At 45.6% G+C, this 19803-nt stretch overlaps 1 protein-coding gene across 1 annotated transcript; it reads left to right on the top strand.

Moving 5' to 3' along the window:
* The first annotated feature begins 1912 nt into the window (after positions 1-1912).
* Positions 1913-19448, top strand: LOC119273669 (wall-associated receptor kinase 5-like). Its single transcript, XM_037554759.1, has 5 exons — positions 1913-2349; positions 16048-16628; positions 16803-17270; positions 17907-18056; positions 18126-19448. Exons 1-5 carry the CDS (start codon positions 2003-2005, stop codon positions 19376-19378), a joined length of 2799 nt encoding a protein of 932 aa, XP_037410656.1. The 5' UTR covers positions 1913-2002; the 3' UTR covers positions 19379-19448.
* The last annotated feature ends 355 nt before the right edge of the window (positions 19449-19803 follow it).

Genomic DNA, 19803 nt, shown 5'->3' with positions numbered 1-19803 from the left:
TTCCTCCCTTCCTCCCGCCGCCACCGGCCTACGCCCGGAGGCCGACAGCGGTGGCGGCCCTTCCTCCCTCCCACGTCTCAGGGGTGGTGGGGCCCCAACGTGCGTGGAGGTGCGGCCGATCGAGAAGCGGCGGCGATGGTTTAACGATGACGGCGGTGGTCGGCCCTGCCTTGGGCCACGGGCGGCTGCTGGCCTAGATCGGGCGGCGGCGCATTGCGGTCTTCGGCGGCACGTCATCTGGCTTTAGATCGGCGACGGCGTCGAGGGCCTGGTGGACTGCTCGGCGGCACCTCTGGCAGATCTGTTCTGGCCGGTGTAGCCAGTGGTGGTGGTCATCTTCTTCGTCGGAGGTGGCCGGCTAGAGGCTTGGTGATCAGATCTCGAGATCGATCATCTAGTCCCGGCTGCGAGTTGGGGAGACATGGTTGCCGGTGAAAACCGAGCCGACGGCAGGCGATGGCGGCATTCTACGCCGTTATCTTGATGAACGCATCGTCGTGTAACTACTGTCGACTCACTCATGCTGCTCCGGGGGAAACCCTAGGATCTGGTGTTCCAGATTGGACGATGGCGGCACTGCGGTGTCGCTTCTCTCTTGAGAGCATCGTTTGTGGAGCAGCACTGGAAGTCAGAGGCAGGAGGTGGAGCGGCTTCGCCTTACACGGAGCTTCGGTGGAGATGTCAAGTTATGCCTGACCGACAGGTGCTACGCTTTATCAGGCCTGGTTGGCAGGTGCTACGCACGACCGATCTTCCAAAGACTTCAAGCTGTGTTGGCTGGTGATACTTGGCAGCATGGTGCTGAGGTGTATCGGTGGCAACCGCGACGTGCTTAGCTGTTTGCGCGTAGGGAGGTGTTGCCGTTGGGCACCATGGTGGCATCGACGACAGCTAGACCGAGCAAGGTTGATGCTCAGTACAGCCCTGAAGATGGAGCGGTGGCAGTTGGCGGCGGCGGCCTCTGAGAGCGCACCGGACCGATGTGTGCCCCAGACTCGGCAAGTGGCTAGGTTAGGGCCTCAGGTCTTAGATGTTAGCCTTGGCTGTGAGCAGTGGCGGAGCCACCCTCCCAGCGACCCTGGGCAGCTACCCGGGCTCTGCCCAAATACTTCCATTAAATTACAGTAAGGGACTGAGAATTAATCACCGGTCTTTGTGGGCAAATGCCTATGGAGCACACCCCTTTGTATTTTGCCCCGGCTCCATGGACGGGCTAGCTCCACCACTTGCTGCGAGGTCTGTAGTATTAGGCCCGGACTATCAGCATCCCTTCATCAATTGGATAGGAAGCAACGACAAATATTGTCTAGACGGTGGCTTTAGACTTACTGTGGTATTTCTTTGTAAGGTTTTTTGTGAATAATTAATAAAGTGGCTGCACGCATCGCCCAGATGCAGAGGCCGGGGGTCTTCCTCCTTTTTCAAAAAAAAGAACTCCTTGGCTCGTCAGGAACTCCTTGGCATAGGGCATGGTTGATTTACTCTGTGCACAATATTCACTTTACTAGTCTGCCCTCCGTTGCAGCTTATCTCGGTTGGAAGCGATCAGTTAGCTTATCTTCACTAGGTGGCACTGAAGATTGGCAGCCGGGTCTCACTGTCGATGGCATTCACTGTCTATCTCTGCAGCATGAACCACAAGCCAGGCAATAATGCAATGCGATTTATTCTGGGAATAAATGAGCCGGCTGTCAAAGACTTGTCAAACACCCCCTTCGATGGGCTAGAATATCCTGCACAAGAAGTCAGGCATTGACTGACTTGAGAGGTCACTCTGCGGCAGCAACGCCACAAGAAAAAATCAACCACATCAACATCCTCTGGACTGGAGTCCTTACTTTTCTTGTTCTTCGCCATGCCACCATAAATTTGCCAGTCATGAAAGTGGCACATTACAAGAGAAGGCCTCCCAGCTGAGACGTTCACCACATACCCATTGTTAAGTCCCCAGCCCGAACTTGAATTTCGAGTGAAATTTGGAGCTGTGAAAGGTGTGTGGATCATGGGCTTCTTGCCGATGATGTACGCATCACTCTCTCTGCTGCTACTAGGTTCACTAGGAAAGCTAATGGTGCTAGCATCTGGAGTTGTAACAAGCCACAACCCAGAAGGGAATTGGGCACATCCATCACTTGCCACACTTGATGGTTGCCCCAAGAGCTGTGGCAATCTGAGCTTCGACTACCCCTTTGGCATGAGATCAAGGTGCTCTCGGGATCCTGACTTCAACCTCATTTGCAATGACACTGCTCAGCCTCCCAGGCTCTTCTTGTGCGACGGAATCACCGAGGTGATCGACAACATCGTTGTTGGTAGCGGTGGGGATTACTACCACACTCACAAAAGCATCAGTACCTCCTGTTAGAGTTTGAGTAGTTTACTCCATGTAATCTTAAACCTATCTCTCTCTCTCTCTCTCTCTCTCTCTCTCCCGTATCCCTATCTATCTCCTATACCAAACCAGATTGGACTTCTTTCTGGTTTCTCTTGTACGCCACGGCAAGGCATTGTTGCCCCATATAAATATACATGACGCAGCTCCCTCGAGGAGTAGGAACGCTTATACCAAATCTTACATGGTATACAGAGCTAGCCTCTTCCCTATCATCTAGCAACACAAAAAAATTCAGAACCCTAGCGCCCTTCCATCGTCATCGTCATGAGCTCCAGCGCCGTCGGCCTCAACCTCGGCGCCCCACCAACAGAGAAGCTCGCGAGGGGGAACTACCTCCTATGGAAGGCGCAAGTTCTGCCGGCCCTGCGAGGCGCACAGGTGACCGGTCTTCTCGACGGCAGCGATGCAGCGCCGCCGAAAACAGTCGAGGTCGCTAAGGCGGATAAGACCACGGCCATCGAGCCGAATCCACTGTATGGCCCATGGATTGCCAAGGATCAGCAGGTCCTAAGTTATCTGCTAAATTCGCTCACTCCAGAAATCCTCGCGCAAGTTATCGATAAGGAAAGTACCCTTGATCTATGGACCGCCCTTACCACGATCTTTGCTGCGCAGTCGCAATCGCGAATAACAAACCTGAGGATCGCCATCTCCAACACCAAGAAGGGCAACATGTCCAGCAATGCTTTCATCACCAAGATGAAGAGCCTCGGAGACGAGCTTGCGGCAGCAGGTCGTCCGGTGACAGATGGAGAGATGGTGGACTACATCCTCGCCGGACTCGATCAGGATTACGATCCCGTCGTTGCAGCAGTTGGCGCCATCAAGAATTCAATCTCTGTTGATGATATTTTCACGCAGATTTCCGCTTTTGATCAGAGGATGGAGATGCTTGGCGACGGACCAGGCTTTCGTTCGTCAGCCAATGCCATGTACAGGGGGCGCGGCCAGTCTCGGGGCAGAGGAGGCCGCGGACGTAGAGGGCGTGGTCGCTCTGATCGTGCTCCCTCTTCTCCTGTTCGCACCGGTGGGAACAACGGCTACTAGCAGCGTCAACGCCAGCCATCGCAGCAGCATGAGGAGGATTACCCCGAGTGCCAGATATGTTACAAATTCCATGCTGGTGGCGCCAGGGACTGCTGGGATCGGTACAAGGAAGATCGTCAGGAAAGGAAGAAGGTTAACCTCGTCACCAACTCGTATGGCATCGACACTAATTGGTATGCAGATTCGGGTGCCACCGAACATATCACAGGAGAGCTTGATAAGTTGACAATGCGGGAGAAATACCACGGAGGTGACCAAGTTCACACGGCAAGCGGAGCTGGTATGGATATTACCTACATTGGTAACTCGATTGTTAAAACCCCTCAGAAAAATTTTCGCCTCAACAATGTCTTACATATCCCTCATGCATCAAAAAATCTTGTCTCCGTTCATCGTTTTACACTTGACAATAATGTTCTCATCATATTCTACCCTTACTCTTTTGTGATTAAGGACTTGGCAACGAGGAGAGTCATCCTTAGAGGAAGATGCGAGGGAGGTCTCTATCCAATCACATCATCTTCTTCTACGTCAGAGTCAAATAAACAAGCTCGGAGTGTCACCAAACCATCTTCAGAAAAGTGGCATCGACGCTTGGGTCATCCTTCTTCAGTTATAGTTCAGCATGTCATTAGCAAGAATAAACTTCCTTTTGTGTCTAGTATTGAGTCAGTTTGTGATGCGTGTCAACAAGCAAAAAGTCATCAGTTACCTTATCCCATCTCTACTAGTGTATCTACTGCTCCGTTACAACTTATTTTTTCAGATGTTTGGGGACCAGCCCCCACTTCAGTCAGTAGATTTTCCTATTATGTAAGCTTTATTGATGACTATAGCAAGTTTACTTGGATTTATTTGCTCAAGAAGCGATCCGATGTCTTCCAAGTTTTTAGCAACTTTCAAAGTCTTGTTGAACGTCAACTGAACTCTAAAATTCTTGCCATGCAAACAGACTGGGGAGGTGAGTATGAGAATTCCTTTTTTCAAAAAAATTGGAATTTCTCATCATGTATCTTGTCCCCATGCTCACCAACAGAACGGTTCCGTTGAGCGAAAGCATCGCCACATTGTTGAAGTAGGACTAGCATTGCTAGCTCATGCATCTATGCCTCTCAAATTCTGGGATGAAGCCTTTCTCGCTGCAACATATCTCATCAATATTCGCGCTAGTAAAGTCATCAAATTTGAAAATCCTATCACTCGTCTTTTTGGTATTACTCCTGATTACACATCTCTACACATATTTGGTTGTGCATGTTGGCCGAATCTCCGACCATACAACACACGCAAACTTGCATTTCGTTCCAAACAATGTGTTTTCTTGAGTTATAGTCCTATACACAAAGGAGTCAAATGTCTTGATGTCTCTACTGGCAGAGTCTATATATCTAGGGATGTTGTCTTCGATGAATCTGTTTTTCCTTTCAAGTCTCTTCATCCAAATGCCGGTGCCCTTCTTCGAAAAGAAATTCTACTACTTCCGGAGTTTGATCAAGGGGGTGATAACAATTGTGCTAACCAATGTGCTAATATTTCTTCTAGTTCTACTCCTGGTACTATGCCTGTGCAGGTGCATGAAGAAAATGGCGTTCAAAACGGTCAAGATGATCAAAATCCGGTACAAAATGATGCTATATTTGATGTGTATGAGGGAGAAGCAGCAGGCGTGGAGCACAAGGAGGATGCTGCGGCGCCTGCCACGCCTGTGCGCCGATCCGCCTTGGATCACGGGCGGAGATCTGCGCGGGATCACGCGCCTGTCAGCCGGCAGAGGAATCAGCCGTCACCTGCCCGCTCCGCATCTGCCACGTCAGCGTGCATGCAAGGGACAGGAGAGGACACGGGATCTCCCTCGTCCGGCGCACACATGTAGGGGACAGGAGCGCCAGGCTCGGGATTCTCTGCTCCGGATTACTCTGTGGACTCGACCGTCGCTAGTTCTGGTCAAGCCACACCGGGGTCTACTGGATCCAGTACATCAGCCCAGTCTGCGCACATGGATGGGTCGCCAGCATCTTCTGCCACTAGTCAGTCTATGCAATCTCCTGTGCAACAGCAAGAACAGCCTGCTACTACTTCAAGGATCATGACCCGGCTACAAAAAGGTATTAGAAATCCTAAAATAAGAAGGGATGGCACTATACCATATGGAATGTTATGTGTTTCAGGTGAACCAGCAAGGTTGAGTGATGCACTTGGAGATCCTAAATGGAGAAAGGCTATGGATGAAGAGTATGATGCACTCATGAAAAATAAAACATGGCACTTGGTGCCAACTCAGAGAGGTAAAAATATTATTGACTGCAAGTGGGTCTATAGAATTAAAAGAAAAGCACATGGCTCCATTGATAGATATAAAGCACGTCTAGTTGCAAAAGGATTTAAGCAACGATATGGTATTGATTATGAGGATACCTTTAGTCCAGTTGTAAAAGCTGCTACTATAAGACTTGTGCTAGCCATTGCTGTTTCCAGGGGATGGAGCCTTCGCCAGCTAGATGTTCAGAACGCGTTTCTGCATGGTGTTCTGGAAGAGGAGGTCTATATGAGGCAACCACCAGGATATGAAAATAAACAAATACCTCGTTATGTTTGCAAACTTGACAAAGCTCTTTATGGTCTGAAACAGTCACCTAGAGCATGGTTCTCAAGGCTAAGCTCACAGTTGAAGCATCTTGGGTTTATTCCATCCAAGGCAGATACATCTCTCTTCATTTATAATAAGGCAAACACAATGATTTTTGTGCTCATATATGTGGATGATATTATAGTTGCAAGCTCTTCACAAGATGCCACTAATGCTCTCTTGCGTGATTTGAGTTCAAAATTTGCTTTGAAGGATCTTGGTGATTTACATTTCTTCTTAGGCATTGAAGTTAAAAAGAGTCAGGATGGCATAGTGTTGAATCAAGAAAAATATGCCACTGAACTTTTAACTCGTATGGGAATGAAGGATTGCAAACCCTCACCTACACCACTGTCTTCTTCAGAACAACTTTCAGCATATCAAGGAGAACCTCTTAATGAAGAGGAGAGCACAAAATATAGAAGTGTTGTTGGAGCCCTACAATATTTAACTTTGACACGGCCAGACATATCATTTGCTGTGAACAAGATTTGTCAATATTTACATGCTCCTACCTCCACTCATTGGACGTCTGTCAAAAGGATTGTACGATACATTAAACATACTGTGAGTTTGGGACTTCAGTTCGGACGTTCTAGTTCCACACTTGTCAGTGCTTTCTCTGATGCTGATTGGGCAGGGTGTGTTGATGACAGAAAGTCAACTGGAGGATTTGCAATATTTTTTGGTTCAAACCTTATTTCTTGGAGTGTCAGAAAACAAGCCACTGTGTCAAGGTCAAGTACAGAAGCTGAATACAAATCACTTGCAAATGCAACTGCTGAAATTATTTGGGTGGAATCTTTGCTTCATGAGTTAGGAATCAAGCAACTTCGTATTGTTGGAAATATGCCCTAGAGGCAATAATAAATTGGTTATTATTATATTTCCTTGTTCATGATAATCATTTATTATCCATGCTATAATTGTATTGATAGGAAACTCAGATACATGTGTGGATACATAGACAACACCATGTCCCTAGTAAGCCTCTAGTTGACTAGCTCGTTGATCAATAGATGGTTATGGTTTCCTAACCATGGACATTGGATGTCGTTGATAACGGGATCACATCATTAGGAGAATGATGTGATGGACAAGACCCAATCCTAAGCCTAGCACAAAGATCGTGTAGTTCGTATGCTAAAGCTTTTCTAATGTCAAGTATCTTTTCCTTAGACCATGAGATTGTGCAACTCCCGGATACCGTAGGAGTGCTTTGGGTGTACCAAACGTCACAACGTAACTGGGTGGCTATAAAGGTACATTACAGGTATCTCCGAAAGTGTCTGTTGGGTTGGCACGAATCGAGACTGGGATTTGTCACTCCGTGTAAACGGAGAGGTATCTCTGGGCCCACTCGGTAGGACATCATCATAATGTGCACAGTGTGATCAAGGAGTTGATCACGGGATGATGTGTTGCGGAACGAGTAAAGAGACTTGCCGGTAACGAGATTGAACAAGGTATCGGGATACCGACGATCGAATCTCGGGCAAGTATCGTACCGATAGACAAAGGGAATTGTATACGGGATTGATTAAGTCCTTGACATCGTGGTTCATCCGATGAGATCATCGTGGAACATGTGGGAGCCATCATGGGTATCCAGATCCCGCTGTTGGTTATTGACCGGAGAACGTCTCGGTCATGTCTGCATGTCTCCCGAACCCGTAGGGTCTACACACTTAAGGTTCGATGACGCTAGGATTATAAAGGAAGTTTGTATGTGGTAACCGAATGTTGTTCGGAGTCCCGGATGAGATCCCGGACGTCACGAGGAGTTCCGGAATGGTCCGGAGGTAAAGATTTATATATGGGAAGTCCTGTTTTGGTCACCGGAAGAGTTTCGGGGTTTATCGGTAACGTACTGGGACCACCGGGAGGGTCCCGGGGGTCCACCAAGTGGGGCCACCAACCCCGGAGGCTTGCGTGGGCTAAGAGTGGTGAGGGACCAGCCCCTTAGTGGGCTGGTGCGCCTCCCACAAGGGCCCATGGCGCTTAAGAGGTGGGAAGGGGGCAAACCCTAAAGGGGATGGGCCTTAGGGCCCATCTAGTGGCGCCTCCCTCCACTCTCCCCTCTTGGCCGCCACCCTTGTCCCCATCTAGGGCTGCCGCCCCCCTAGGGGTGGGAACCCTAGAGGGGGCGCAGCCCCTCCCCTTCCCCATATAAATAGAGGCCTAGGGCTGCCCTAAAACATACGTGATTCGATCTCTCGTTGGTGCAGCCCTGCATCTCTCTCTCCCTCCTCTTCTATGGTGCTTGGCGAAGCCCTGCAGGATTACCACGCTCCTCCACCACCACCACGCCGTTGTGCTGCTGCTGGATGGAGTCTTCATCAACCTCTCCCTCCTCCTTGCTGGATCAAGGCATGGGAGACGTCTCCGTTCCGTACGTGTGTTGAACGCGGAGGTGCCGTCCGTTCGGCACTAGGATCATCGGTGATTTGAATCACGACGAGTACGACTCCATCAACCCCGTTCACTTGAACGCTTCCGCTTAGCGATCTACAAGGGTATGTAGATGCACTCTCCTTCCCCTCGTTGCTAGTCTCTCCATAGATAGATCTTGGTGACACGTTAGAAAATTTTGAATTTCTGCTACGTTCCCCAACAGTGGTATCAGAGCCAGGTTTATTGCGTAGATTCTATGCACGAGTAGAACACAAAGTAGTTGTGGGCGTTGATTTTGTTCAATATGCTTACCGTTACTAGTCTTATCTTGATTCGGCGGCATCGTGGGATGAAGCGGCCCGGACCAACCTTACACGTACTCTTACGTGAGACCGGTTCCACCGACAAACATGCACTAGTTGCATAAGGTGGCTGGCGGGTGTCTGTCTCTCCCACTTTAGTCGGATCGGATTCGATGAACAGGGTCCTTATGAAGGGTAAATAGCAATTGGCATATCACGTTGTGGTCTTTGCGTAGGTAAGAAACGTTCTTGCTAGAAACCCATAGCAGCCACGTAAAACATGCAAACAACAATTAGAGGACGTCTAACTTGTTTTTGCAGGGTATGCTATGTGATGTGATATGGCCAAAGGATGTGATGAATGATATATGTGATGTATGAGATTGATCATGTTCTTGTAATAGGAATCACGACTTGCATGTCGATGAGTATGACAACCGGCAGGAGCCATAGGAGTTGTCTTTATTTATTTATGACCTGCGTGTCAACTTAAACGTCATGTAATTACTTTACTTTATTGCTAACCGTTAGCCATAGTAGTAGAAGTAATAGTTGGCGTGACAACTTCAAGAAGACACGATGATGGAGATCATGATGATGGAGATCATGGTGTCATGCCGGTGACGATGATGATCATGGAGCCCCAAAGATGGAGATCAAAAGGAGCAATATGATATTGGCCATATCATGTCACTATTTGATTGCATGTGATGTTTATCATGTTTATACATCTTATTTGCTTAGAACGACGGTAGTAAATAAGATGATCCCTCATTAAAATTTCAAGAAGTGTTCTCCCCTAACTGTGCACCGTTGCTACAGTTCGTCGTTTCTAAGCACGCCGTGATGATCGGGTGTGATGGATCCTTACGTTCACATACAACGGGTGTAAGACAGTTTTACACAGCAAAACACTTAGGGTTAACTTGACGAGCCTAGCATGTGTATAGACATGGCCTCGGAACACAGAAGACCGAAAGGTCGAGCATGAGTCGTATAGAAGATACGATCAACATGAAGATGTTCACCGACGTTGACTAGTTCGTCTCACGTGATGATCGGACACGGCCTAGTTGACTCGGGTCATGTAATCGCTTAGATGACTAGAGGGATGTCTATCTAAGTGGGAGTTCATAAGATGAACTTAATTATCCTGAACATAGTCAAAAGGATTTTGCAAATTATGTCATAGCTCACGCTATAGTTCTACTGTTTAGATATGTTCCTAGAGAAAATTAGTTGAAAGTTGATAGTAGCAATTATGCGGACTAGGTCCGTAAACTGAGGATTGTCCTCATTGCTTCTTAGAAGGCTTAGTCCTTAATGCACCGCTCAGTGTGCTGAACCTCGAACGTCGTCTGTGGATGTTGCGAACATCTGACATACACGTTTTGATAATTACATGATAGTTCAGTTAAACGGTTTAGAGTTGAGGCACCAAAGACGTTTTGAAACGTCACGAAACATATGAGATGTTTTGAGGGCTGAAATTGGAATTTCAGGCTCGTGCCCACGTCAAGAGGTATAAGACCTCCGACGATTTTCTTAACCTGCAAACTAAGGAGAAAAGCTCAATTGTTGAGCTTGTGCTCAGATTGTCTGAGTACAACAATCATTTGAATAAAGTGGGAGTTGATCTTCCAGATGAGATAGTGATGGTTCTCCGAAGTCATTACCACCAAGCTGCTAGAGCTTCGTGATGAACTATGATATATCAGGGACATATATGATGATCCTTGAGATATCCGCGATGTTTGACACCGCGAAAGTAGAAATCAAGAAGGAGCGTCAATTGTTGATGGTTGGTGAAACCACTAGTTTCAAGAAGGGCAAGGGCAAGAAGGGATACTTCATGAAACGGCAATTCAGCTGCTGCTCTAGTGAAGAAACCCAAGGTTGAACCCAAACCCGAGACTAAGTGCTTCTGTAATAAGGGGAACAGCCACTGGAGCAGAATTACCCTAGATACTTGGTAGATGAGAAGGCTGGCAAGGTCGATAGAAGTATATTGGATATACATTATGTTAATATGTACTTTACTAGTACTCCTAGTAGCACCAGGGTATTAGATACCGGTTAGGTTGCTAAGTGTTAGTAACTCGAAATAAAAGCTACGGAATAAACGGGGACTAGCAAAAGGTGAGCTGACGATATGTGTTGGAAGTGTTTCCAATGTTGATATGATCAAGCATCGCACGCTCCCTCTACCATCGAGATTGGTGTTTGCGTTGAGCATAGACGTGATTGGATTATGTCTACCGCAATACGGTTATTCATTTAAGGAGAATAATGGTTACTCTGTTTATTTGAATAATACCTTCAATGGTCTTACGCCTAAAATGAATGGTTTATTGAATCTCGATCGTAGTGATGCACATGTTCATGCCAAAAGATAGTAATGATAGTACCACATACTTGTGGCACTGCCACGTAAGTCATAAAACGCATGAAGAAGCTCCATGTTGATGGATCTTTGGGCTCACTCGTTTTTTGAAAAGTTTGAGACATGCGAACCATGTCTATTGGTGTGTATGCATGAAGAAACTCCATGCAAATGGACTGTTAGGACTCACTTGATTTTGAATCACTTGAGACATGCAAATCATACCACATGGGCAAGATGACTAAAAGCCTCGGTTTCAGTGAAATGGAACTAGAAAGCAACCTGTTGGAAGTAATACATTTTGATGTGTGCAATCCAATGAGTGCTGAGGCATGTAGTGGATATCGTTATGTTTTTACTTCACAGATGATTTGAGTAGATGTTGAGTATATTTACTTGATGAATCACGAGTCTGAATTATTGAAAGGTTCAAGTAATTTCAGAGTGAAGTTGAAAGATCGTCGTGACAAGAGGATAAAATATCTATGATGTGATCATGGACATGAATATCTGAATTACGAGTTTGGCATAGAATTAAGACATTGTGGAAATTGTTTCACAACTGATACAGCCTGGAACACCATAGTGTGATGGTGTGTCCGAACATCATAACTGCACCCTATTATGCATACCATGATGTCTCTTATCGAATTACCACAATAGTTTATGGGTTAGGCATTAGAGACAACCACATTCACTTTAAATAGGGCACCACGTAATTCCGATGATATGACACCGTATGAACTATGGTTTAGAGAAACCTAAGCTGTCATTTCTTAAAAGTTTGGGGCTGCGACGCTTATGTGGAAAAGTTTCAGGCTGATAAGCTCGAACCCAAAGCGGATAAATGCATCTTCATAGGACACCCAAAACAGTTGGGTATACCTCCTGTCTCAGATCCTAAAGCAATAAGGGATTGTTTCTAGAATTGGGTCCTTTCTCGAGGAAAAGTTTCTTTCGAAAGAATTGAGTGGGAGGATGGTGGAGACTTGATGAGGTTATTGAACCGTCAACTAGTGTGTGGCAGGGCATAGGAAGTTGTTCCTGTGGCACCTACACCAATTGAAGTGGAAGCTTATGATGGTGATCATGAAACTTCAGATCAAGTCACTATCAAACCTCATAGGATGACAAGGATGCGTACTACTTCAGAGTGGTACATAATCCTGTCTTGGAAGTCATGTTGCTGGACAACAATGAACCCACGAGCTATGGAGAAGCGATGGTGGGCCTGGATTCCGATAAATGGCTCGAGGCCATATAATCCGAGAGAGGATCCATATATGAAAACAAAGTGTAGACTTTGGAAGAACTACTTGATGGTCGTAAGGCTGTTAGGTACATATGGGTTTAAAAGGAAGACGGACAATGATGGTAAATGTCACCATTAAGAAAGCTCGACTTGTCGTTAAGATGTTTTCTGACAAGTTCAAGGAGTTGACTACGGTGAGGTTTTCTCACTCGTAGCGATGCTAAGAGTCTGTTGGAATTATATTAGCGATTACTGCATTATTTATGAAATCTTGCAGATAGGATGTCAAAAACATTGTTTCCTCGACGATTTTCTTGAGGAAAGGTTGTATGTGATACAACCGGAAGGTTTTGTCAATCCTGAAAGATGCTGATAAGTATGCAAAGCTCCAGCTATCCTTCTAAGGACTGGAGTAAGAATCTCGGAGTTGGAATGTACACTTTGATGAGATGATCAAAGATTTTGGGTTTATACAAAGTTTATGAGAAACTTGTATTTCCAAAGAAGTGAGTGGGAGCACTATAGAATTTCTGATGAGTATATGTTATGGATCAGAAATGATGTAGAATTTCTGGAAAGCATATAGGGTTATTTGGAAAGTGTTTTTCAATGGAAAGCCTGGATTAAGCTACTTGAGCATTGAGCATCAAGATCTATAAGGATAGATCAAAACGCTTAATGGTACTTTCAAATGAGCACATACCTTGACATGATCTTGAAGTTGTTCAAGATGGATCAGTCAAAGAAGGAGTTCTTGCCTGAGTTGTAAGGTATGAAGTTAAGACTTAAAGCTCGACCACGGCAGAATAGAGAGAAAGGACGAAGGTCGTCCCCTATGCTTAAGACATAGGCTCTACAGTATGCTATGCTGTATACCGCACTTGAAATGTGCCTTGCCATGAGTCAGTCAAGGGGTACAAGAGTGATCCATGAATGAATCACAGGACAGCGGTCAAATTATCCTTAGTAACTAGTGGACTAAGGAATTTTCTCGATTATGGAGGTGGTAAAAGAGTTCGTCGTAAAGAGTTACGTCGATGCAAGCTTAACACCTATCCGGATAGCTCTGAGTAGAGATACCGGATACGTATAATGGAGCAACAATTTAGAATAGCTCCAAGTAGAACAATTATTTGGATTAGCTCCAAATAGAGCGTGATAGCTGCATCTAGGAGATGACATAGAGATTTGTAAAGCACACACGGATCTGAAAGGTTCAGACCCGTTGACTAAAACCTCTCTCACAAGCAACATGATCAAACCTAAAACTCATTGAGTGTTAATCACATAGTGATGTGAACTAGACTACTGACTCTAGTAAACTCTTGGGTGTTAGTCACATGGCGATGTGACCTGTGAATGTTAATCACATTGCGATGTGAACTAGATTATTGACTCTAGTGCAAGTGGGAGACTGTTGGAAATATGCCCTAGAGGCAATAATAAATTGGTTATTATTATATTTCCTTGTTCATGATAATCGTTTATTATCCATGCTATAATTGTATTGATAGGAAACTCAGATACATGTGTGGATACATAGACAACACCATGTCCCTAGTAAGCCTCTAGTTGACTAGCTCGTTGATCTATAGATGGTTATGGTTTCCTAACCATGAACATTGGATGTCGTTGATAACGGGATCACATCATTAGGAGAATGATGTGATGGACAAGACCCAATCCTAAGCCTAGCACAAAGATCGTGTAGTTCGTATGCTAAAGCTTTTCTAATGTCAAGTATCTTTTCCTTAGACCATGAGATTGTGCAACTCCCGGATACCGTAGGAGTACTTTGGGTGTACCAAACGTCACAACGTAACTGGGTGGCTATAAAGGTACATTACAGGTATCTCCGAAAGTGTCTGTTGGGTTGGCACGAATCGAGACTGGGATTTGTCACTCCGTGTAAACGGAGAGGTATCTCTGGGCCCACTCGGTAGGACAACATCATAATGTGCACAGTGTGATCAAGGAGTTGATCACGGGATCATGTGTTGCAGAACGAGTAAAGAGACTTGCCGGTAACGAGATTGAACAAGGTATCGGGATACCGACGATCGAATCTCGGGCAAGTATCGTACCGATAGACAAAAGGAATTGTATACGGGATTGATTAAGTCCTTGACATCGTGGTTCATCCGATGAGATCATCGTGGAACATGTGGGAGCCATCATGGGTATCCAGATCCCGCTGTTGGTTATTGACCGGAGAACGTCTCGGTCATGTCTGCATGTCTCCCGAACCCGTAGGGTCTACACACTTAAGGTTCGATGACGCTAGGGTTATAAAGGAAGTTTGTATGTGGTAACCGAATGTTGTTCGGAGTCCCGGATGAGATCCCGGACGTCACGAGGAGTTCCGGAATGGTCCGGAGGTAAAGATTTATATATGGGAAGTCCTGTTTTGGTCACCGGAAGAGTTTCGGGGTTTATCGGTAACGTACCGGGACCACCGGGAGGGTCCCGGGGGTCCACCAAGTGGGGCCACCAACCCCGGAGGCTTGCGTGGGCTAAGAGTGGTGAGGGACCAGCCCCTTAGTGGGCTGGTGCGCCTCCCACAAGGGCCCATGGCGCCTAAGAGGTGGGAAGGGGGCAAACCCTAAAGGGGATGGGCCTTAGGGCCCATCTAGTGGCGCCTCCCTCCACTCTCCCCTCTTGGCCGCCACCCTTGTCCCCATCTAGGGATGCCGCCCCGCCTAGGGGTGGGAACCCTAGAGGGGGCGCAGCCCCTCCCCTTCCCCATATAAATAGAGGCCTAGGGCTGCCCCAAAACATACGTGATTCGATCTCTCGTTGGTGCAGCCCTGCATCTCTCTCTCCCTCCTCTTCTATGGTGCTTGGCGAAGCCCTGCAGGATTGCCACGCTCCTCCACCACCACCACGCCGTTGTGCTGCTGCTGGATGGAGTCTTCATCAACCTCTCCCTCCTCCTTGCTGGATCAAGGCATGGGAGACGTCTCCGTTCCGTACGTGTGTTGAACGCGGAGGTGCCGTCCGTTCGGCACTAGGATCATCGGTGATTTGAATCACGACGAGTACGACTCCATCAACCCCGTTCACTTGAACGCTTCCGCTTAGCGATCTACAAGGGTATGTAGATGCACTCTCCTTCCCCTCGTTGCTAGTCTCTCCATAGATAGATCTTGGTGACACGTAGGAAAATTTTGAATTTCTGCTACGTTCCCCAACACGTATATCTTGTCTATGGTGTGATAACTTGGGAGCAACCTACCTTTCTGCTAATCCAGTGTTTCATGGTAGAACCAAACACATTGAGATTGATTTTCATTTTGTGCGTGAAAGGGTTGCAGAGAAGAAGTTGGATATACGGTTCATTCCATCTAAAGATCAAGTAGCTGATGGATTCACCAAAGCTTTGCCGGCCAAGTCTTTTGAAGAGTTCAAGAGAAATCTCAATATAGGATAGTTTAGATTAAGGGAGGGTGTTAGAGTTTGAGTAGTTTACTCCATGTAATCTTAAACCTATCTCTATCTCTCTCTCTCCCGTATCCCTATCTATCTCCTATACCGAACCAGATTGGACTTCTTTCTGGTTTCTCTTGTACGCCACGGCAAGGCATTGTTGCCCCATATAAATATACATGACGCGGCTCCCTCGAGGAGTAGGAACGCTTATACCAAATCTTACACCTCCTTCTGGCGTACCATCCCCATGAAATCTGGTGTCCATGTCTACTACTTGTCTTTCCAACCTCCTGGTAGATCCTTCAGCCGTGGGGAAACCATTCTGAACATCACTGGTTGCGACCTGGATGTGTATTGGGTCAACAACAACACACACAGAACAACATGGATCTGTACGACTGTGTGCCCGGACCAAGTTATCACAGAGACCATGGCTAGGCTCAAGTGCAGTGGCATTGGATGTTGCAGTTTTCCTGTCACTGGCCTGCTTCCTGATGCTTTTCAACTCAAATTTGTCCACCACCACGGCAAAACTAGCACTGGAACACGCTCAAACCAGACCTCTATGCTGTGGGATAGAATCAGCATAAGTGATGGTGGCGGCGGCACAGTTTTGCGGAATATAGTGGATCAACAAAATTGTGCTAGCGCCATGCGAAACAGGACAAGGTATGCTTGTATCGGCAAGCATTCCTTGTGCGGCGACCATAGCGTGACATCAACTGACGGCTACAACTGCATCTGCAGTGCCGGCTATGCAGGCAACCCCTTCATTCAAGATGGCTATTCCAGAGACAAAGGTAAACTTTCTTTCTTAATCAGGCGACCAAATACATAGCCGTTGGTTTCGTTAATGAAATCGGAGGGAAACCCCCTCTTTTAATCAAAAAAAAAAGAAAAATACATAGCCGTGATTAGGTATTTTGGACATTAGAACTTGAATACATTCTAACCTTCTACTGGTCAAACTATAGGGTATAATCCAATTCCGAGCAGAGCTAATTGTACCCGTTGGTGTGGTAACATTAGTGTGCCGTACCCATTCGGCTTAGAAGAGGGTTGCTTTGCCAGGGAAGAATTCCAGCTCAACTGTACAAATATGGCATCATCAGCTGTCCTAATGTTTGGGCTTGACCAGGTTATGGACCTGAATGTTTACCAAGGGACCATTAAGTCCATCTGGCCTGACCAACAAGGTGCATCATTTTACCACATATTTAGCAGGCGTGCTCTTTTTGTTGGATATGGCTACTTCTATTCTATGCAGTGGGTTGCAGCTAATCTAAGTTGCATAGAGGCCCAACAGAATATATCTGGTTATGCTTGTGTAAGTACCAACAGCAAGTGTGTAGCAGTAGATGGTGAATGGAGCTACATTGGGTACCGCTGTAAATGCTCGGATGGTTTCCGAGGAAATCCATACACCCAAAGTGGTTGTCAAGGTAACTACACACATTGTCCCTCGCTCAGCTCAGAGCTCTTAACAGTTATATTTAAGAGCTTTCATGTTGTGTATTGTCCAAGTGGTTATTACGTTGCGAAGAATGTCATATGCACATGTCATGTTCTTTTCTTCAGCATAAAAATGAGTTATGGCTAAATGTCATATTATTAATACCTCTGGTAGATCTCATCAGCATGCCATGCCATGCCATCTTATTACATTGTTTTCACCCTCTACCCCAGTTTAAATGCTTTGGAAGAGGTAAAGTGATCATAATAGTTTATCGTTTTGACAAGGTATATTCTCTTTAAATCATTTTTATATCTGTGCTTTCTTTATTTGTGCACATGGTGAGTTGTGGACACATAGAAAGAAAAAGAGTGAGTACATCTCAACTTTCCCAAGAGCTTATATTAGGTGTGTGCTAATTTTAAAACATATGGTGCCTTGAACATTACACCCAAAACTGCTTCTCTAGTTTCTGTTTGATTAATATCATTTGTGTAGGTTTCTTAACATGTTGTATTCCATGTTAATTGGATGATCCATTGCGTTCTATGTTATGTAATATACTAATATGTATCCACCTATACTTGTTTATTGACGCATCTTAGCGAGATATTGTTAATTTCAGATATTGATGAATGCCTTCAAGCAAACATTTGTAAAGGGATATGCCATAATATTGAAGGAAGCTTCTATTGTACTGAATGTCCTCACAAGACCGAGTACGATCTACACAAAATGCAGTGTACAACAACAAAACAACATATTCTGCTTTCAGGTAAGACTAAGTCATGGTTATGTTTGATAAGAAGGATAAAAAGAAACTTACAGAGCTTAATGCCTTCAGGTATTATCATTGGGTTATCTGGTGGCTTCAGCATTCTAGCTCTGAGTTTTGGTACAGTATTTCTCATTCGTATATGGAAAAGAAATGTTCAACGACAACTACGGAAGAATTATTTTCGGAATAACCAAGGTCTTCTCCTAGAAACATTGATATCATCTGATGAAAGTGCAAATGACAAAACAAAGATTTTCTCATTGGAAGAGCTAGAGAAAGCAACAGACAACTTTGATACGGCCCGCATCATTGGCTCTGGGGGCCATGGCATGGTTTATAAAGGCATGTTATCTGATCAACGTGTGGTTGCAATAAAAAAGTCTAAGGTCATTGAAAAGGCTGAGATCACTCAATTCATCAATGAGGTCTCTATCCTCTCACAAGTAAATCATAGAAACATTGTGAAGCTCTTCGGGTGTTGTCTGAAAACTGAGGTTCCACTGCTCGTGTATGAATATATATCTTGTGGCTCACTGTCTCAAGTCTTAAATGCTGACTCAAGCACTAGTTTTTCTTTGTCCTGGGATGATTACTTAAGGATTGCCATGGAAACAGCAGGAGCACTATCTTATCTCCACTCAGCGGCTTCAATATCAATCTTCCATCGTGATGTGAAATCGTCAAACATACTCCTGGATGGGAACTACAGAGTTAAAGTTTCAGATTTTGGTGCTTCTAGATTGGTTCCAGTTGATCAAACACACATTGTTACAAATGTGCAAGGTACATTTGGGTACTTAGATCCAGAGTACTTCCATACCAGGCAGTTAAATGAGAAGAGTGACGTGTATAGTTTTGGTGTGGTACTAGTGGAGTTGCTTCTTAGAATGAAGCCTATTATCAGGAGTGAATCAGGCACAATGCAGAACTTGTCACACTACTTTATCAGGGCATTGAATGAGGGAGGGATCGCGGACATACTGAACTCTCAAGTCCTTGAGGAAGCAACTAAGGAAGAGATCATCGATGTTGCCAGTCTTGCAGAGTTGTGCTTAAGACTGCGTGGTGAAGAAAGACCCACCATGAAACAAGTTGAGGTTGAGTTGCAGATATTACGAACAAGAAGGGCAAACTCATGTCAAGCGAATGTAATAAATGAAGAACAAACACAACCAATGTTGTTAAATCGAGGAGTTAAAGATGCTTTCCAGTCGTCAGCCACGTTAGTGGATTGCAGATACAACTTAGAGTCAAGAGACAGCCAAGGTTGCTACGACCTGCAGGAAGAGTTCATGGCATCAGCTAGTCTAGCACGCTAGATGCGTTCAGTGAATTTTATAGTTGATGATTGATTATATATTTTCTTTTGTGAGCTCGCAACTGGGATTGAAATTTAATCAATCAGTAGTACAATGCACTAGCTTGGTACTGTACAAGGTAGGGAGTGTTAAACACATGATATGTTGCACCCCGGCGCACCAGGTAGTTAGGATAGATAGATAGAGATAGGTTTCTTTTCCTTTTCCTTTCTCTCCAAGTTCTATCCCTTCCTTGAATATCTCCCTCTCATATGTAATCTCAACAATGTATGCGCTATGGTTGGGAGGTGCGCCCCACGCTATATAACACGAACCCGTCGGCCTCAACAGGAAAAGACGTTTTCAGCTATCGCACACGGTAGTCAGAGCCATCCTTTTCCCATCTAAGCTCCATACGAACTCCATCTAGCCCTAGCCATGTCTTC

The sequence above is a fragment of the Triticum dicoccoides genome, chromosome 3A (assembly GCF_002162155.2).
Source record: "Triticum dicoccoides isolate Atlit2015 ecotype Zavitan chromosome 3A, WEW_v2.0, whole genome shotgun sequence".
Lineage (NCBI taxonomy): Eukaryota > Viridiplantae > Streptophyta > Magnoliopsida > Poales > Poaceae > Triticum > Triticum dicoccoides.
The sequence above is the reverse complement of the archived record's forward strand: the minus strand, read 5'-3'. Positions and strand labels throughout refer to the sequence as shown.

Coding starts and splice junctions, on each gene's coding strand:
- LOC119273669 (XM_037554759.1), top strand. CDS start 2,003: ATGGGCTTCTTGCCGATGATGTACGCATCACTCTCTCTGCTGCTACTA. Junction 2,350..16,047: donor TACCACACTCACAAAAGCAT/CAGTACCTCCTG, acceptor TTATACCAAATC/TTACACCTCCTTCTGGCGTA. Junction 16,629..16,802: donor TGGCTATTCCAGAGACAAAG/GTAAACTTTCTT, acceptor GTCAAACTATAG/GGTATAATCCAATTCCGAGC.